At 40.9% G+C, this 19,124-nt stretch overlaps 2 protein-coding genes across 8 annotated transcripts in view; one reads left to right on the top strand and one right to left on the bottom strand.

Moving 5' to 3' along the window:
* PACC1 (proton activated chloride channel 1) overlaps positions 1-13,378 on the top strand; it is a 29,517-nt gene extending 16,139 nt beyond the window's left edge. For 6 of the 7 annotated variants that reach the window (XM_030557559.1, XM_030557560.1, XM_030557554.1 and 3 more), the window contains 3 exons: positions 6,317-6,461; positions 11,885-11,989; positions 12,479-13,378. In XM_030557559.1, the coding sequence (XP_030413419.1) occupies positions 6,317-6,461; positions 11,885-11,989; positions 12,479-12,640 (412 nt within the window). In that variant the 3' untranslated portion in view covers positions 12,641-13,378. The remainder of the gene's footprint in view (positions 1-6,316; positions 6,462-11,884; positions 11,990-12,478) is intronic. The other variant, XM_030557557.1, reaches the window with a different exon arrangement.
* A 3,523-nt stretch (positions 13,379-16,901) lies between these two features.
* PPP2R5A (protein phosphatase 2 regulatory subunit B'alpha) overlaps positions 16,902-19,124 on the bottom strand; it is a 100,759-nt gene continuing 98,536 nt past the window's right edge. Inside the window, exons 12-13 of the mRNA XM_030557564.1 lie at positions 18,785-18,886; positions 16,902-18,209 (exon numbers count right to left, since the gene is read on the bottom strand). Coding sequence (XP_030413424.1) covers positions 18,074-18,209; positions 18,785-18,886 — 238 coding nt within the window. The 3' untranslated portion in view covers positions 16,902-18,073. The remainder of the gene's footprint in view (positions 18,210-18,784; positions 18,887-19,124) is intronic.

Here is a 19,124-nt window from a genome sequence, read left to right on the forward strand (position 1 = left end):
TTACAAAGAGTCCCAGTGCACTGTAGGATTTAAGTACTGTTTACATAATGACACAGTATGTCAGACAGCTTGTAGGCACAGTAGCTGGGAATTGTGTTTGAGGGAACTCGATTCTACACCCTGGCCCCCAGGCTTGCCATAATTAGGCAAATCAGAGATGACATAATTGCTTAACCAATGGGAAAGGGGCAAGTTGCACCACACCTATAGAAGCTGCCTGCTGACCCATCTGGCCCTCAGCACTGGAATGCACGAGAGCTGCAAAGGTAGAGAAATCAAATGGTTTAAATTGGATCCACATGTAATCGGGTTGATGCAGTGACAGAGCTAATAGTGGGTGAATGCCCCCTCTGCAGCCTTTGGGTGTATGGGGGGCCTTTTCACATGGGGCAAGCCTGCACTGTGCTCCCCTGGCAGCAGTGGTTCCTGTTCTGTGGGGCTGGTTCCAGCTCCCTGCTTCAATGGTTGCAACATGGTGCACGGGGTTGTGTGGCCACTCACTCAAATTTGGTCCGGTCATCCCTCCATCATGATGGGGAGTGGCTGGGCCTGGATGGCACTGTGATCCTGTGCACCATCGTGCCATGGATGGAGTGGAGAGCCAGGCCCAGCCCCACATGACAGGAGCTGTCACTGCCGGGTGACTGTGGACTGGGCTTGCTTCACTCTCCATCTTACCACCAACGACCCATTGTGCCTCCCCTGCCCCTGGTTGCAGAATGTGACTCCGAAGAGACTTGTGTGTCCATTTGCAGCAGTAAGGCAAGCGGGATTTGGTATAGACTTTAAACAAACTAACACAGTCCTGTAGTAAACTTGGCAGTGTATGATGGGTTCGGTTAGGGTGAACAGAGCCTTAACACAGTGAGTGTTCTAGCTGAGAGTCAGGGTTTAAATTAATTTGGGTAATGATCTGCTTTGTAACTTTCAATATAAATTAAGCTTAGCATGAATCATTTAGATTATAATTTGCTTTTCTTTTTATTCTAGTTTTTTATGTACTAGATATTGCTGCCTTGGTAACCTACAATTAGCTACAGTATTGAGAGCCTTAGAAATGAAGTGGATTGAATAACTGAAGAGTCCAAGCTTGACCATGAAATAAATCTAAAAACCTTATAGATTCATATATGCACTTGCTCTGACTTGGTCAGATTTCCAGTAGATGTCTATTTAATCACGGATTTTGTTTAAATCATTTCCATACAATTCACTCTCCTCTGTCCAATCAGCTTGCACTCTGATGCAGGAATCAGCACTGAAATATTTATAAAACATCTTTTCTTTATTTGTGTCACTTTATATTGTCTCTTAAAACTCCAGTTATTGGGTTTTGCTCAGTGTTGTTAATAATATTCACTCACTGTAATGATAGATGATGCTAGTTCTGATAATGCATTCTTTCTCATCAGTGATATGCACAACTGTTCACCTTAACAGGAATTAGTTTAAGACACTGTGCAATATCATGGCTGATATGTTGTATCCTATAGAATTCCTGCATTCCTATGCTAGGGCTGCATTTAGCTTTTGTGTTGCTTTGGAGAATAACTGACTGGCTGCTGTGAAATGTTCTCTGTTCTTGGGAACTCTTGTCATCTATGGACATGATCCAAAGCCCATTGAAGACAGTGGAAAGACTCCTATTGACTTTTTGGTGGGCTTGGATGATTGCCTTTGGGCAGAAATTCCATGCAGTGTCAGTCTTTATTATATATTGTGTGTCTGTGCTTAATATTCTACAGCGAACAACATCAGTGAAGGCTGCCGCGGGCCTCTGTTGTGTCTGGAGATTTGTATCCCAAGTCTTGTGGTTAACCAAATGTAGAGACCTGTGCTGGGCATGACTGTCTCTAGCTGAATTTAACCAGATGTCAGAATCACAGATTTATTCACTGCTTGTTGTGCTCTTTATGCCTTTGTACAATGTAGGCTGTTTCTGGAGCCGGGGTAGTTGTTGGTTCTGCCGTGTGTGTGCACGCGTGTGCGGTTTTTAAGGTTGCTGCTGTACATGCCAATATTAATTGCAGTGAGGAGAATTAAGGAAACGTTTATTTATAAAAAGTGAAGCTAGAGAAGAGTGGTTGTTTCCTTTATTATTAGTTTAACATCTGGGTTAGAAGGAAGGAAAAGGAAATTTCACCGAAAATCTAGAAGGTAGGTATCATGTTAGCAAATCTAAAACAAAATGATTTCCTTATCTCTGTAGTGTTGCAAGATGAACAGCAGAATTAAATCATAACTGCCCACTTGGGAATGGAGCCTGTGCTATTCAATGATCTAAATAGAATTCACCACTAGTCCCTAGTGCCTGGATTGCCACGCACAGAGTTGTACAGATTAGTGAATTATAACACAAAAGGAACAGAACTTCTAAAAATATGGCTTTCCCATGTAATGGACTCGATTGTACCTTCTGGCTTGCTGACTTTAAAAGAGACTCTTACACTAGAGCAATAATGAAAGGAATCAACAGAAATTTGGTTCAATATATTGGCATTTTTGGGACAGGATCTCGTACCAGGTTTTGCTAGTCCAGACCCTGGTGCTCTGCTGAATCCCTTTGATTTCAGTGGGACTCAGTAGGGCTTCAGGTTAGACGATCCTAATGCAAGATCAATGCCTTAGTCACAAAATATTTTAGGCAGTATCCCATGTGTCTAGTATTTGGGGTCAAAGGTTAGTCAGCATCCATCTAGATAAACCCATAATAAGCAGGTATATTATCATGGGAGGTGTTGTCTGGCACTCCAGCCATAACACTGGCGATCGAGAGAGCAATTTTCTGTGCCTCTGGCCCTGGGCAAGCCACCACCTTTTTGTGCTGCAGTTTCCTCATCTGTAAAACTGTAACAATAATTTACTTTACATGGGAGAGGTTCAGTTAATATTTTTAAAGTGCTTTGAGAGCCTCAGCTGCAGAGTGCGCTAGGAATTGTATTACAGAGCACTTGCAGCAAGTTCAAGGTTTCAAAGCTGTAATATGTAGAAAAGTTTAATTGGCAAAAACTGAAGCCAATGCTTAAAGTGTGGGAAATAACGCTTCTCACCAGCGGGGTGGCGGTGCTGAGGGGCACACGTTTTTTGTATTGTCTGATTGGCTGCTTTCCCCATTTACCTGTCTCCTGGGGAAGAGCGTCCAGTCAGGGTTGCTGCAAGAGGCAGACAGAGCTCTCTCCCACTTCTCTCCAGAACGGACACCATGCGCACAGGAGCAGGACCAGAACCAGAAAGAGCTCAGCTCAGCTCAAAGCAGCTCAGCTCCCTCTTTCCCCCTCCTATGAGCAACAGGGGTGGGTTGGTTCCTCTGCCCTTTCCCCAGCAGCACTTAGCCAAGGGATGGTGAAGAGCCCCAGAACTACTTCTCCAGCCTGGAAGGGGGAAAAAGGACCCAATTGCAGGGCTTCCCCCCACCCACACAGCCTGGGAGAGTGTGATAAAGAAATCCAGAAGCCGTAGGAGAAGCAGAGGTGCTGGCAGAATTAATTTGGGGGGTGGGAGGGGCAGATGTGGAATGTCAGACATGCCCCCCCACATAATTGTCTATCTACTTCAACCACTGACTGAAGCAATGACAGAGCGGACTTTTCAGGAAATGTACTGTAGGAGAGTCAAAAGGAAATTAGTCAGTTTAAATTATGTATTTAAAATACAACAAAATTTTACCTACCTCACTAAATACAAGTTAAAAGTGAATTGAAAATGCTAATTTTCTCTTCATTGTTATGTAATTGGGAGCAATGCACGCCCCCCCCCCCAAAAAAAAACAACAACTTGGTCTGGTTTTTTTAGTCAGTTTCATTTTCTGATTCTAATGCTCTAGTACAGTGCTACAGTGGTCTAGAGTGGAGACACAGGCAGGAGCATAGATAAATGCTTTCTCATTGCTACTCCCAAATTCACTGATTGATCATTTAGGCCCAAAATGTAGCACTAGTGGGCTTTTAAAATGTTCAATTCCATGTCCCTTCATTATGAAAAGTTAGGGCTGTAGCATGCAGATTGGTTTCATAATTTACTGCCTAGATTTTCCATTTCCTTGTATGATTTGGCTTGGAAAGTTCTTCCAGGACATTGTAGGTTAGTCATTCCTCAGGCTTGTGATGGGCCTGTTTCGTTGGTAAACTTCTAATTATACATTTTCCGCTGCAAAGTGATAAAGCGTTGGACTGTTCTGGATTTGTCCCCATGAGCTATGACTGTACTGCTCATTACCGTCTCTTACAGCTAATGGAAAATGAGCCATTGTGAGACCGTCTCCCTTGAATCATGTTGTGTTTCACTTGCTTTTGCTTTTTGTTTGATGTTTTGCCCATTTCCTTTTTGTGTGGGTTTCTCGTATCCGAAGCTTAGTCCTTTTCTTTGAGTGCCTTAACAAACAGCTGATCTAAATGTTCCTAGAGCCACTAAATGCCCTGGGATTTGATCTGCCAAGGTGGGGTAGAAGATAATCTAATGCTTTTCCTTGGAGCACTGTTTTCTTTGCCCCTAGTTCTGCTTCTTTCATGTGTCTAGTGAAATTTGAACAGGGGTTTCTCTTGAACATTTGAGCTTATAACATATTGCCTCACCTCCCTGGCAGGGGTGTCGCTTTTGGATGGGGCATCCAGGGCTGGCTTTAGGCACCGCGGGGCCCAATTCGAAGGAGCTGCTGCCGAAGTTTTGCCTCTGTCTTTGGCGGCAGCTCAATCGCTGCCGTGGAGGAAGGACCCTTTGTCGAAATGCCGCTGAAGAGAGCAGCAACGATTGAGCCGCTGCTACCAATAGTGCCAGGACTTCTTCGGCAGCTCAACTGGCTGCCAGTGCCTTCGGCGGCATTTCAGCGGAGGGACATTCCTCCGCGGCAGCGATTGAGCTGCCACTGAAGACAGTGGCAGGACTTAAGCGGCAGCTCCTTTAGGACGTTGCGGGGCCTGATTTTGGGGAATTGGCTGAATCACCCTAAAGCCAGCCCTGGGGGCACCCCCTTCCATGCATATTCATGTTAAGCCAAAGAAGGGCTGATCAGACACCACAGCTCTTTACCTTTTTGACCAGAGGTTGGGTAGAAAACAGATGCTACATGCAGAAGAATTAGGCCTTCTTCCCATTCACTCTCAAACAGGTACCAGCAGTTTTTAAAAAAGTCAGGCCCCTAGTACTAAAAAGTAATCTATTTTGCTACTACGAGTCACTGCAGTTAGGTGGTAGTGCCTTGATTTGGGAACAATCAGGTTATGAAAACAACTGCTATTACTGCAAAATGGGAGTTTCATTTTAAAATCAGGCCTTCAGTATATATTCCAGGAACAAACAGAATGTGAGTTTCACAAGTTAAGGTAACTAAGTGACAACACCATACTTACCCTATCACATCACCAACAAAAGCCAAGAACTTAAAAGCAAGGAAATGAGACGTTAAAGACAACAATGTACAGACTAAAACACATTCTTATCAAGTACACAGAATGCTCTGCAAGCATATGAGAGGAACCTCTCGGCACGTACAGAACCTAGCATGAGTAGGGGGACTCTGAGTCTGAGGGTATGGCTACATTTGGAATTTCAAAGCGCTGCCCCGGCAGCGCTTTGAAGTGTGAGTGTAGTCAGAGCGGCAGCGCTGGGAGAGAGCTCTCCCAGCGCTGCATGTAAACCTCATCCCTTACGGGTGCAGCGCTGGGAGCCGCGCTCCCAGCGCTGCTGCCCTGATTACACTGACGCTTTACAGCGCTGTTTCTTGCAGTGCTCAGGGGGGTGTTTTTTCACACCCCAGTTGCAGCGCTGTAAAGTGTGAGTGTAGCCAAGGCCTCACTGAGGTGTCTAGGGGCTGCTGTAATAGAGGCTAATAATTGAGTGGAGACTTGATCGGTGGGCATCCTGGAGGTATTTTACCAAGAAGGACTGACAAGCAACGTCATTCAGAGAGGAAGGCTGGTCTACTGGTTAGGGCCATAGCTGGGACGTGGGGGACCTCGCTTCAAGTCCTAGCTTCACTCAGAATTTCTTCTGTGACTTTGGGACATCATGTAATCTGTGCCTCAGTTGCTAGTCTGTAAATTGGGGATAACAGCACTTCCCTACGTCACAGGGGTATTGTGAGGGGAAAATACATTGCAGATTGGATCGAAATTGTGTAATACAGATAAAAAAATTAAAATCCTAGGACAAGTTATGTTTTAGGAGTGCTGTATCTGGAGTCCAAACAAGCAAATCCCAGTTAAAAGTAACTCCGAGGCATTTTAAAATACCTTCTGTTTTGCAATTTGAGCATCCTGAAGTAGTAAAATATTTTGGTGCAAATTAGTTCAGAGAAGTAACACTATTCCTTGCCCCCCAGTCCAGATAAAACAGAATTCATGAAAGACTGCGAAAGCTCATACTCCAGCTGGAAGTTCTCTGGTGGTTTTCGAACCTGGGTCAAAATGTCCTTGGTGAAAACAAAAGAGGAAGATGGGCGTGAGACTGTGGAGTTCAAACAGGAGGTAGGTAGTCCTCTGTAAGGGTTTTCTGAACGTGGCAGACCTTAGCTGATTGTCATTCTGTAGTTGCTGTGAGAACCATTCAATACATATGGTGCAGCAATCGTAACCTTGTCTAATAGAGCAGCTCCTCAGAGCAAGAGGCAGCATGTCTTTGAAGAAGCTTGCTGTGATACATAGTGACATATGACGGATTTTCATGTTTCATTGGTCCCTTATTCCAGCTCACCAGCAAGCAATTTCAAAGTTGCTTTCCCGCGTTTCATAAAAGAATAACACAGCAGAGAGTTTATATTGCCCGTATGGCTTTACTGATGTGGCCTGTAAAAACCTGGTTGGACAGAGAAGCCAGGAAGCTGATTGTCCTTGTTTATGTTACACTGGTGAGACTAGACCTAGAATATCAGAGGTAAGGAGCTGGAGTGATTGACTTACCAGAAAATACTAATAAATATTAGTTTAAGGCTGGGACTTTCAAAAGGAGCCTAAGCTACAATGAGCACCTACAGATATTTTCAAGAGTGAGAGGAATTGTCTAGGTTTGTCCTAGGGATGGAAATCAGAGTAAAGGGAAAGGAAAATTGAGGCTGAATTTTAAGAAACAGTTCTTAAAAGATCATCAAATAAACTGTAGAATAGATAAAGGAAATTAAGGATGCTTGGGTCTTTTTAGAAGTAGAATGGACAGTGCACTTCAGAAAACATGGAAGTGAACACCAGTTCAATGGTGGAAGATGACTACCCATGTAGTTATTTTCATCTCTACCTACGGAATGGTTTTACCCTGAATTTCTCCAAGCACTAAGATGCTGAAGGGGCAGAGTAATAAAGAGATGGTCCACGCTAGATAATTAGGTTGGTTTAACGACATCCCTCAGGGGTGTGAAAAACTCAACACTTGTTAAACTGACCTAAGTCCCCTGGAGACAGCGCTAGGTCCATGGAAGATTGTTCTGCTGATGTAGTTACCATGTCTTGGGGAGGTGGATTACCTGTGCTGATGAGAGAACCCCTCCCATCTGTGTAGGTAGTTCCAATGCAAAATCAATAGAACTGCAACTGCCTTGTATGAAACAATTGATTTGGGGAAAGGCAGCTGTGACTAGTACGTAAAACATTTCTTTGCTAAGAGCAGCAGAATATATCCTTCTGTTTTTAGAAAAGCCGGTGTGTGTTAGTCTGTCGCACAGTTGGAAAGAGAAATGCTCATTATAACATGCTGTTTTGCTCTTTGAAGGGCATGTCTTCCAGTTCTCACCTGTAGCTTCCTAGGTGCAGAAGCAGTATGGGGGCAATTGCAAAGCAGTGATGTCAGGAGATGCCCCGTAGGGTATTCCTAGGGGAGAGGAATTCTGAAATGATAGTCAGAATATAGTAACAGTTAAAAAAAAGTTGAGCAACAGGATAAAACTAGAAAAGTCATTTTAGAAAGCAACAAAATACACAGAAGCAAATCAGGGATTCATAGGTATAGATGGTGTGGGTATTGATGACTAAACTGAGCTTCCAACAGAGATCCTTATATTGGAGGATGAGTTAAGTTTATTTTTCTTAAGAATCCGGCTATGAGGTAATGAGAAACAAGACTCTCTTCCTTTCCTTATTGAGATTTAAACAGTTGAGATGGGTGCAAATTAGACCTTGCTACAATTTATATTGAGATTCTAGAGAAATCCTGGTATTGAATAAATCAAATGTGATCTATTCAGCCAGTAATGGTATTTGTCCTTGATTGAAGGTGCTTCTGGATACAATAGTGCCCGAACTCAGGGTAGTTTGATTTAAATCAAGATCTGCCATGAAGCTGTTTTTGCCTGGTAAATCTCCAGAATCTGTTCTTGCAGGATCTTGAATTTCTGCAAGAGAACAAGAAAACCTTTTGGAGGTGGAGTCAACTTTTGACCTTTAATGATCATCCTCTGAGCTGGGATCAAGGCATTCTTTTCCTGTTTGAACCCATGTTCCTTGGAGGGATAGCAAACCCTTGAGGTGGTTTCCACTGATTCCTGGAATGAGCTTTTTATTAAAATGTCATCTAAATAAGGAGATTTATGCCACTATTCTGAGGGCTGCTATTACATTTATATATTCTTCTATATAGCTTCTTATACTGCCCTCATTACTGTAGTATGAGTGTCTAATAATGCATTGAGATGTGATTAACTTCTGTCCCCTGTGACTTGTACTGCTCACGCAGTGCAGAATGTAGCATTTCAGTTTGGTAATGTTATTTTTATATACATGCTGCTATGGTGTTAAAGAAGGGAAGGAGAGTGCTTGGACGGTGCGGTCTCTGAATGGGGAGTTAATTCCAGCTTCAGACTAGCCTCTGAGAGAGTTCTCTCTTGCATAGGCAAGATTTACCCTTGTGTTCAAAAATGTCATTATGCCTGAGCAGTGGAGTTGTGGACCACACTTGGCATGGTGGAGCTTTAAGACAAACTTTTAGATAGCCTTGAGCCAGGCCATGGATTGAGTTCTTGATTCAGTATTGTATGGGAAGATAGCGTAAGGAACAAAGGACAGGTCTGATGTGCTCATGGTAGCCATGTTGTGAGATGGAGTGATGTCTCCATGCCCAGGTATATTGCATTGCTGTAGTCCACGAAGGAGTGTATAGCTAAGGCTAGGGCAGCTGCCAAGATGGGGTGGAGTCTCTTAACCAGCTGCAGAGGATATAAAACATTACTTGTGGACGCTGCTCTATGAGAGTTTAGCTTCAGCGAGGAACCCAAGAGCATGCTGAAACTACAGACTAAATTGACTAATTGTGGGCATATACCTTCAATCAAAGAAAGCTGCAAACTCCTCCAAGAACTTTCCTCTGCCCAGTAGTTTAGCCTCTATCTTGCTCAGGTTCAACCAGATGTTCTCAATCTATTAATTGATCTGATCCAAGCATGGGGTGGCAATAGTATAGTCAGACATGGTGAAGGATATATAGAGATGTCTCATCTGCATAGTGTTAGCACTTACAAGTTTTATTTTTTGAAGTCATCCTTTGAGACACTTGAGCTTATGAAGTGCACCAATTGGCAATGAAATCTCCAATAGGAAGACCTGTGTGTCTGTGAGATTAAGCATCCCTCTAGTCCAAAGATGTCATGTAGTCTCTGACCACCTGTGTTAGCAGAACTCTAGCCACTATTCATACAAATACAGAGTAGTAGGATTTTTAAGCTCACAAGCATGTGCTTTGAAATGTTTCAAATTCTTGTTTATAAAGATGTTGGCATGTCCATAAGTTAAATAGCTGAGCCATAACTACCCTTGCCCTAATTTGATGGTAAAAGAAAAATCACCTGCTTTCTGACTTTGTCCTTATTTGTAGGATTGGACAAAGAAGTACATTTAGCCTTTTAGGGAGTCAAATGTTTGTTTAGAAAACTGCATGCCAGACCAATTTAGCCAGATAATAGGAAAAATAAGTTAGTTTTTGGAACTAGTCCCATTTTCTTTTTGTGTCTCTTTCCTTTCTTCCATATCCTTGACTTAGATTTCTACTGTACTACTCCTTTCCTGTCATACAGATTTCTTGAATGACAGTAGCTGAATTGGAAGTACACTTCTGTAACTGGACAGGATATTGTAGTAGACTGGAAGGAGTAGTTCTCTCTAGCCTGTAGCAAAAATGTATGGTAAACCTCTCTGTGGTCAACCCCCATACAGTTTAAACACCTACTTCTTATAACCTGTAAACCCAGACTACACACTGTGTAGTTTTTAGTAAGGCACAGACTATGCTTATTTGTCACATCTTTGATGTATTGCTGAAGAGAAAATTAAAATACAGAGGTGTATTTAATAAAACAGCCTCTAGCCCGATATAACAGTAAAGCAGCGCTCCAGGGGGTGGGGCTGCACATCAAAGCAAGTTCAATATAACACGGTTTCACCTCTAAGGGTAAGATTTTTTGACTCCTGAGGACAGCGTTATATTGGGGTAGAGGTGTACCTTGCTGTGAGTAGCTAGGAATTTTCCATTATTAAAATTCAAATCACCTGAATTTGGCTCTAGTATAGTTTTCAAATTTCTAATACATGCTACTGTACTGACTTAAAAAAAAAATTAATCCTAATAGTATATATGGTGGTGGGAAGGAATTTTCCTCCAGGGCAGATTGGCAGATCAGAGGCCCTGGGGGTTTGTTGCCTTCCTCTGCAGCGTGGGGCACAGGGCACTTGCAAGAGCATTCTCTGCACCTTAAAGTTTTTAAACCATGATTTGAGGACTTCAATAACTCAGACATGGGTTTAGGGGTTTGTTACAGGAGTGAGTGGGTGAGATTTTTGTGGCCTGCATTGTGCAGGAGGTCAGACTAGATGATCCTAATGGTCCCTTCTGACCTTAAAGTCAGAGTCTATGTTCAAAACTGTCTGTCATGAATTAGTATTTTATGCACATGTCCTAGCTCCAAAAGTCTTGACAAGTGCTTTCTACTTGTTACTTCAGACACAATGTTCAACTCTGATATTTAGCTCTGTTAGCTCTCGAGTTTTTTGTTTTCCATATGCTAAGGTCAGCTCACAAAATACGTGCAAATTACATTGTTATTGCCCCTGGTTGCAGGGAGAGTGCATAAATTGCATTAGCATCAAGGAGTTTTCTAAACAACAGTGTCTCATCAGTGAAATTCAGGTTCCCTCAAACCACCTCTTTCAGCAGGCCAGAGCAGCTGTTCTGTGGTTTGGTATTGCATATTCTACACGTTATGTCAACAGAAGCTTGCAGGTTGCAAGAGACCTGTTGCCATCAGTCACTACATGCTTCAGGAAAAACTAGTCACCTTGTCCACATTAGCTGTTGGGGGCCCATACTGGGAAGTGACAAAATTCTAATTGAGCTTTTTTTGGCCTGGCATTGAGCACTCTACTAAGTATGGCTCTTCCCCCATTAAAATTGTAGTCAATTCTGTAGGTGAGATTAAAGATAAATCTACCTCTATTTATTCATAGTCAATTTACATCCCACTTTTCAATGTACCAATGTAGATCTAGTCCTTCAGTTAAACCAAAATTGCACACATTTTGGGGGAAATCAGGACCTGCAGATAAGTCTGGTTTGCCTTTAGCTTTGAAAATGACTAAGGGTAAAGTATGGTTGCATTTAATGAGAATGTTTCTTGACCCTTTTGGAACAAACTTAGCCTTTCTTATTGGGGTACCTGGACACTCAAAGATTAAGTAGCCACATTTGTTTTAAGGTAAGTAGAAAAGAAGAGGTCGATTAGGTTAACAGCTATAGGAACTGTACCTTTCTACTCATACAATACCTAACAGTTAAACAAGACCAATACACGCTTCAAGTCATTTAAAAGCCCCATTTTAAAATCAACCTTGTCTGGCAACTTCCTCATTTAGTGTAATAACTTTTTCTCTTCCATCAAAAGTCGAACCTGCTAACTACCTTTTTCCCCCCACCCCAGACTAGTGTGGTTAACTACATTGACCAGAGGCATAAGCCGGCAAGTGACCAGTTGTTTTTTGTGGTATTTGAATGGAAAGATCCTTTTATACAAAAAGTTCAAGCTGTAAGTACATTTTAGTCACTCCTCAGCCTCTTGCATGATTTAATTTAAAACTAAGTAGAAATTCAGCATACAGTGCTCAGAAAAGTTAGGGGAAGGCTGATGTCACTTACGAGAGATTGGGTTGCAATTCTCAGAGTTCTCAAACTAATCCTGAATATTGCTGAGCTCAAGACCATCTTCTGCCTCTTTCTGACCTTGTAATTTGCATAATAATGACAGCACTTCCTACTATGGCTGTGCATGCACACAGTTTAGGACAAAACTGAACTTTTGTTTGAGAATAGATCTCTCCTACAATCAGTGTGTTCTTCCTGGCTAGAGGATAAAACACCAAATCAGAAGATGCTTTTGGAGACTAGGAGCTAATACTGTATAAAATGTATAAGGCAAAACACAATTCAATTTGAAATGGAATTTAACAAATATTGAACAGCTGTAACATATGTTGAGTGTAAGAGAAACTATAACTTTGTCTCAACTCCTTTGCAGATTGTCACTGCCAATCCTTGGAACATGATTGCTCTACTATGTGGTATTTTCTTGGCTCTGTTTAAAGCAGCAGACTTTGCCAAACTAAGTGTTAAGTGGATGATCAAAATCCGCAAGAGGCACCTGAAGAGGAGAAGTCAAGCAATGAATCACATAAGCTGAGGACTAAACCACCTTTAGAACATTTTTAGTACACGGGATAAAATTTCAAACAACAATGCAGTAGTTACATAAACTAAAGAGAGTTGTGTGTTTAAGGAGAACTACTTACCTTTGCTGGAGTGACAGCATAAAAGAACTGACACGAACCTTAAGAGGCTAACTCTGAAGAATAAGACTACTAAACACGTCTTTTTAAAAATGTAAGTTATGAACATCTTTACCAAGCTTGTGTCAATTTATTGGGGGTGGAATGGAATTCATAAAGTAATATTCAAAATGTCAGCTTAGAACAATACAGACATGTTTGTATTTATTTGGCATCTAGACAGTAGTTTAAGCTTCTCTCCATGAGCTAAATGGACTGCCCCTGCTACCATAAGAGTGCCCCGAACCAGTAAAGTGACTTAACTATGCCTGGGAAGATCAGACAGAGGATGACATCTATGAATAGTAAGGAGCAAAGCACTTACAAGATCAATGTAAAAATGGGTCAAAAGGTTTAATCTCTTAAATCTCTAGCCTGTTACCTAGAACACAGAATACCTGGGATTTTTATCAAACATTTCACATTTGGTTAAAATGCACTATGTATTAAAGCTACTTTAAAAGCAAGTTATGTATGTGTAAGCCATATGGAATATGTCATGGATCACAGCCAGTTACTACTACTTAAACAAAGCCTCTTGCCTTGACACTTCATCTGTAGAATGATTCTTCCATAAATCAGATTCACAAATACTTATGTACAACTTGTGTTGAAGTCAATGAGAGCAGAATTTGACCATTCTAGTAGCTGTAACACAAAGCTGTGGAGTTCTGTCCCAAAGAAGTTTGGGGACAGCACAAAGGTTTGTAGAACTCAAGCTGGTGAATTTCTGAACCTCAATTACACAGAACCTAATTGCTGGGAATAATAATTTAGGAATGAAAAAAGGAAATAGAGCCTATAATGGCCTAGGACAGTATAATACTTAAAGTCCATTTACTGAGCGTTCTACTTTGAGAGGTATGTTTTCTGTTGTACTTAGGGTACGTTTACACTACGCACTGGATTGGCGGGTAGTAATTGATCTATTAGGGATCGATTTACCGTGTCTAGTGTAGATGTGATAAAATCGGTCCCCGATCACTCTGCCGTTGACTCTGGAACTCCACCATGGCAAGAGGCGGAAGCGGAGTTGACAGGGGAGTGGCAGCGGTCAACTCGCCGCTGTCCTCACGGCCAGGTAAATCGACCTAAGATACGCCAAGTAGCTGAAGTTGAGTATCTTAGGTTGACCCCCCCTGCCCCCCATATAGACCTAGCCTTAGAGCTTAAAAAAAAAAACAACCAACCACACACTTTATACTGCTTAAGTCTATGCTGACCTCATATACACACTTTCTCCATAAAACCCAATCCCCATTTCTGTCTCCTAGAACCCATACTGAGTTCTTGCCGGTTTTACCTCTGGAATTCATTTTTGAGGGGATATAAAAGAATTTTCATAAAACCAAAACATGTATCTGACTCAAAAAAATATACTAACAAGTCAGGAAGAATATCAAATGTTGGTTGTTTAGAACGATCAAATGCTGAAAAGGTAAAGCTTTTCTTGCTAAGACTTAGGACTGAATTCAGCTCCCACTTGTGCTCCATGCAATTCCATTACTCTAATGTTCCAGGAGGCAGAACAAACTGGGAGTCTTGCTCAATTCCCTGTGACTGACAGTTCTGGGGTACCTTCTAAGCAACAAGAACAGATTTGCAATTGTAACACTACTTTTCCTCTAATTAGAAGGGAGGAAGGAGATCATCAACAGAGCCATGCAAATCTGCAGATATCCACAGACCATGTTTGCAGATGGGATGCAGATACAAATTTGGTTTCTGGGCAGGGCTCTGATTATCAGTACCAAGTGATCCAGCTGGTTAGTATATGCATTTAAGCTGGAAATCCTGGCCTCAGTGAAATCAGTTGTCAAGATTTCACCCCATTTCTTTTGGAACAGTTGCACAGGGATAAAAACCAGTTTTCTTTCTACTCAGGAGTTGTACTACAGCAAAATCTGAAATTTAAATATTCAAGTAGTTCTGTTTTTGTGAAATAGAAGTGAACCAACAAAAGAATCTCTGCAGGTGACATCTAGACATAACTAAACACTTGAATAGTCTTCTTTAAAAGAAATCAGTTTTGGAGGAAAAAATCCTCATTTCTGTATTGAAAAATAAGCTCTTTGTAATGCCTGGGAGATGCACAGGAAAGTAGAGCCCCTCCATGTACTGGTGCTGATTTGAAGACTTCCCTCCAAATTCTAACACAGTGTATAGCTCTGTTAGCATTCATTTGTTGAAATGTTTGGGATGCACGTCTTCTACCATAGCCTAGTTTGCCAGACGAGCTATCTTTTGTTAGTGTTTGAACATATTCTTATGGCTTTAACTAGCTAGGTTGATTGTAGTTTCTGGAGTCCTGAAGCATCTCAGACAAGAATTTCTTCTATGAGGTCTCAAATGTAACATTTCACTGCAAAACACTGAGTAGCACAGAATCAGCTGCAATGAAAAAGGAACCAATGCTGATATTAAATTGCTATTGTTTAGGTAGTAGGAGCATAAAATAGGGACCGATTATGCAAACCTTACTTTTATGTAACAAATCTTATACTTGAAGCCAATTCCATTCCCCCTTTCAGATGACTAAGACTCTCTAATACATAATGAAAAGAAATTATGCATGATATTTGCTCTAAATATAAACTTTCTATAAAAATGTACTTACATTTCTTGAAGGTCACTTTGTCCTCCAAAGACATGTGAACAACTACAGGTATATTTGTGTCTCCTATTTTTGCAAGTCTACCATTACTTTTCTTCGACTCAAGAATCAATAGAGCATTTGCTCTGTAAACTTGTCCATTTTGATTTAAGATTTGTTGTGTATACTGCTTAAGAGACTAAGACCTTGTCTACACTGCCACTTTACAGTGCTGCAACTGTCTCACTCAGGGGCGTGACAACCCTCCCTCTCCCCTGAGTGCTGCAAGTTTCAGCGCTGTAAAGTGACAGTGTAGACAGTGCACCAGTGCTGGGAGCTATGCCTCTCGTGGGGGTGGGTTTTTTTTAAAACTGCTGCCACAACTACACAGCCACGGCAGCGCTTTAATGTTGCTAGTGAAGACATACCCCTAAGTCAGAACTACATTGCTATGCTCTGCCTCAGTGTAGTCCTGGTTCCCAAGGAAAACACTACTCACATATTTTTGAACTTCAAGTCCACCAAATCAGCAGTCATTCTAAGGGAACCCAGACAGTGCACAAATGCTTATCCAGAACCAGGCTGTTCAAGGAAAACATTCTTTGGTAGATCCTGCATCCCACTGAGTCCTTCCCCATGCAATTAGAGGCGAGGGTCATGTCAGTCAGTTTTAGACATCTTGAAGCTGCTGCACAGGCCCATTTCCTTTCTGAAATACAACAATCCAAGACAAAGAAAGGAGTTAGGAAAAAAAGTGTTTCTCTACAGAAAAGCAGCACTCCTAATTCAAATATTGTACAGACTTGCCCACTGAAGCCTGCATGCACCTTTTTCTTTCTTCTTCAAACTGGAACTTGCAAGCAGCAAAGAAATCTCTTTAGAACTAATCAAGGAAAACAAGTCATTATCTTCTCTAGATAGCAAGCAGTTCTCACACCTAAGCAGATACATTCCTAAAAGTATTGGCCTCATTTATGTATCACCTGCTGATGAGGTAGTTCAGCAGCTAAGAATAGGGCATTGAATGTTCAATATTGATCAACTGCAGGGCCTGGACACAAATGAGCTGTAGAAACGTACCATTGGTCAACAACCTTTGCTTTGTCAGCCAAGATTTAACTCTACTCCAGAGCTGGAGTTTAAATAGCTAAAGGCACATCTTCAGTGTCAACTTTAGAGCACTGCTGGGGCAGCGCTTTAACATGGCTTGTGTAGTCACGTCACAGTGCTGGGAGAGAGCTCTCCCAACGCCCTAAAAAAAAACAAACCCACCCCCACAAGGGCGTAGCTCCCAGCACTGGTGCATTGTCTGTACTGGCACGTTACAGCACTGAAACTTGCAGCACTCAAGGGTGTGTTTTTTCACACCCGAGTGAGAAAGTTACAGTGCTGTAAAGTGGCAGTGTAGACAAGGCCTTAAGCTTTTCATTCAGGCTGAATATTGCACACATTTCTGCATAACTCACTTAACATAAGCCTTCTGGTCATCGTGGAGAGACACAAAAAGAAGGTGATATACAGCATTAAATACAAACAAAGACTTTATTGAATGCTGCTCAATCCCCTAGTGAAGATTTTTATTACAAAAGTTTTCACACAACTGCAATTTAAGAGATTGGAATGGTACGTCTGATAAAAGATGTGAGCAAGACTTAATCTTAAGTAAAACAAACAACTTCTATAGTCAGCTTTTCCCATATTTAAGCAGCATACTGCATTTTCACTAAATAAAACAAGGCATTTGTGGTTAATGCTCTGCACTGCCATAGAGAAACCTTGTTTGGAATGCCAGATTTTGTCTCACTCTCCAGGCCAGCAGAAGCTGAAAGTGCTGCAGAAACAGCTCAATCAGCCTCTGAAGGAGGGAACTGCATTGTTCCACAGAGATTCCTTGGGTTGACATAAGAGCTTCATTGACGGGCTGTAAAGGAAGCTCCATCCTCAGCTGCAGGATATGAAAAACTTAAACAGACCCAGCAGAGAGAAGCACGGAGGGGGCATGTGAACAGCAAGGCATTTATCAAAGTGGAAGGTCAGACACAAGATATACAGTTATCTGTTCAAACTAGAGTTTTATTTTTTGTTTTCATACTTCATCTTATTTCTAACTTGTGCTTTTCATATTTAAAAATTTAAACCCACTGCATAGGCATCTTCACTCAGTGGAATTCTATACAACAGTATCTTCGAGATCTCTAACAATAAAGGGCACACACAGTATCCCATCAAGTTACAGGTAAAAAATAATGTACCTTAGTTTTATTTGAGAAAATACAGTAGAACAAGAAGCCTTTTCTAGAATCTCAACCAAGGTTTGCAGCAATGTAAAAAGCATGTATAAAACAAAGGAAATGTACATAGACTACACCACCTATGTGCAACACAATCAAAAAGAAAATTCAAGTCATAAGTCTCATCACTCCCATAATTCTCACTCATATTATGAATAAAATTCATTTTTGTGAAACTTCAGAAGTGACGTATCAATGATTAGACAAATTTACAATATGCTATGGTAATGATATATCATTCAACTCTTGTATTTAAAGTCATAGATTTTTTTTTCTCCATTTACATTTTGCCAGAAAAAAAGTTGGCCATTTCTACTATATTGATGAAGTTTCTGTTTTGCAATTTTTACATATTCCAAAAATGTGTACAAAAGTATGTCTATCAAGCAGAGGTCATCGTTTCTTTATTTGGCACTTGTACTGTTGTGTGCATTTAGCACGTTGTGAGTACTATTTTGCTTTTCAACCAGAGTCTTCTTTAGCTTTAGCTCTTCTAACTTTCTCCACAACTCTTCACGTTCCAATTCCTTCTTTTTTTCTCTACAGAACAAGTAAAAGATTAGACATGTCTAGGTTTCATATACAATGTGCATTATAATTACTTTGATGAAACAGCATATGCTATTCTTATTTACAGACACTCCCCGAGTTACATAAACCCAATGTATGCAAATCCAAGCATATGGAAAAAGTTCCGTAAGCTAGAACTAGGAGTTGTTTTGGGGTTGTTGTGGTTTTTTTTTTTTTTTTTTTTTGCATAATGGTCGGAGATACATTTCTGACTTATGCAAAATTTGAGTTATGCACTGGGAGTGTTTGTATAATAAATTCCTCTTGGAATTTTTTTTTTTAACCACTTTTTACTCCTATAAGGAGTCAGGATTTTCCCCATGCCAAATATCAAAGCTCAACTTATTGATTCTCAGTGGCAGAATGACATCTTTTTTAGAGATTATACCATCCTTTGAAAAACCATATCAGCCAACTGCAAGTCTTCTATAAGCAACTAATTTCATTATTAATACTGCAGTTTTATTCACATTAATAAATTCAGTACATAATACTTTGTGTTTCAGAAATACATCACCTAAAACAAAACCTAAGAAAATGATTACCTTTGTCTTTCTGCTTTGTATGAGCTTGTAAGTTCATCAAATAGCTTGCCATTCATTTCCATCAGTGTTTTCAGCACATTATACACCAGCGCTACAATGGTCCTAAAACAAAAGGAAGGCACTGTAAATTATTGGATATAAGATTTGTTTACTAGCATCTGTTTTAAGTGTTTGACTTCCTCTTTCTGTTCCAGCCCTACTGCATTTAGACAGTATTGTAACTAAATTTTAAATGCAGATGATGTTTACTCTAGTCTCCTGTATGCATGAATGTGAGGATTTATTAAACATGCATTTAGTACATTTGGTTCATTGCCTTAGTTTATACAACATTAACGCT

This window comes from Gopherus evgoodei, chromosome 3, assembly GCF_007399415.2.
Source record: "Gopherus evgoodei ecotype Sinaloan lineage chromosome 3, rGopEvg1_v1.p, whole genome shotgun sequence".
Lineage (NCBI taxonomy): Eukaryota > Metazoa > Chordata > Testudines > Testudinidae > Gopherus > Gopherus evgoodei.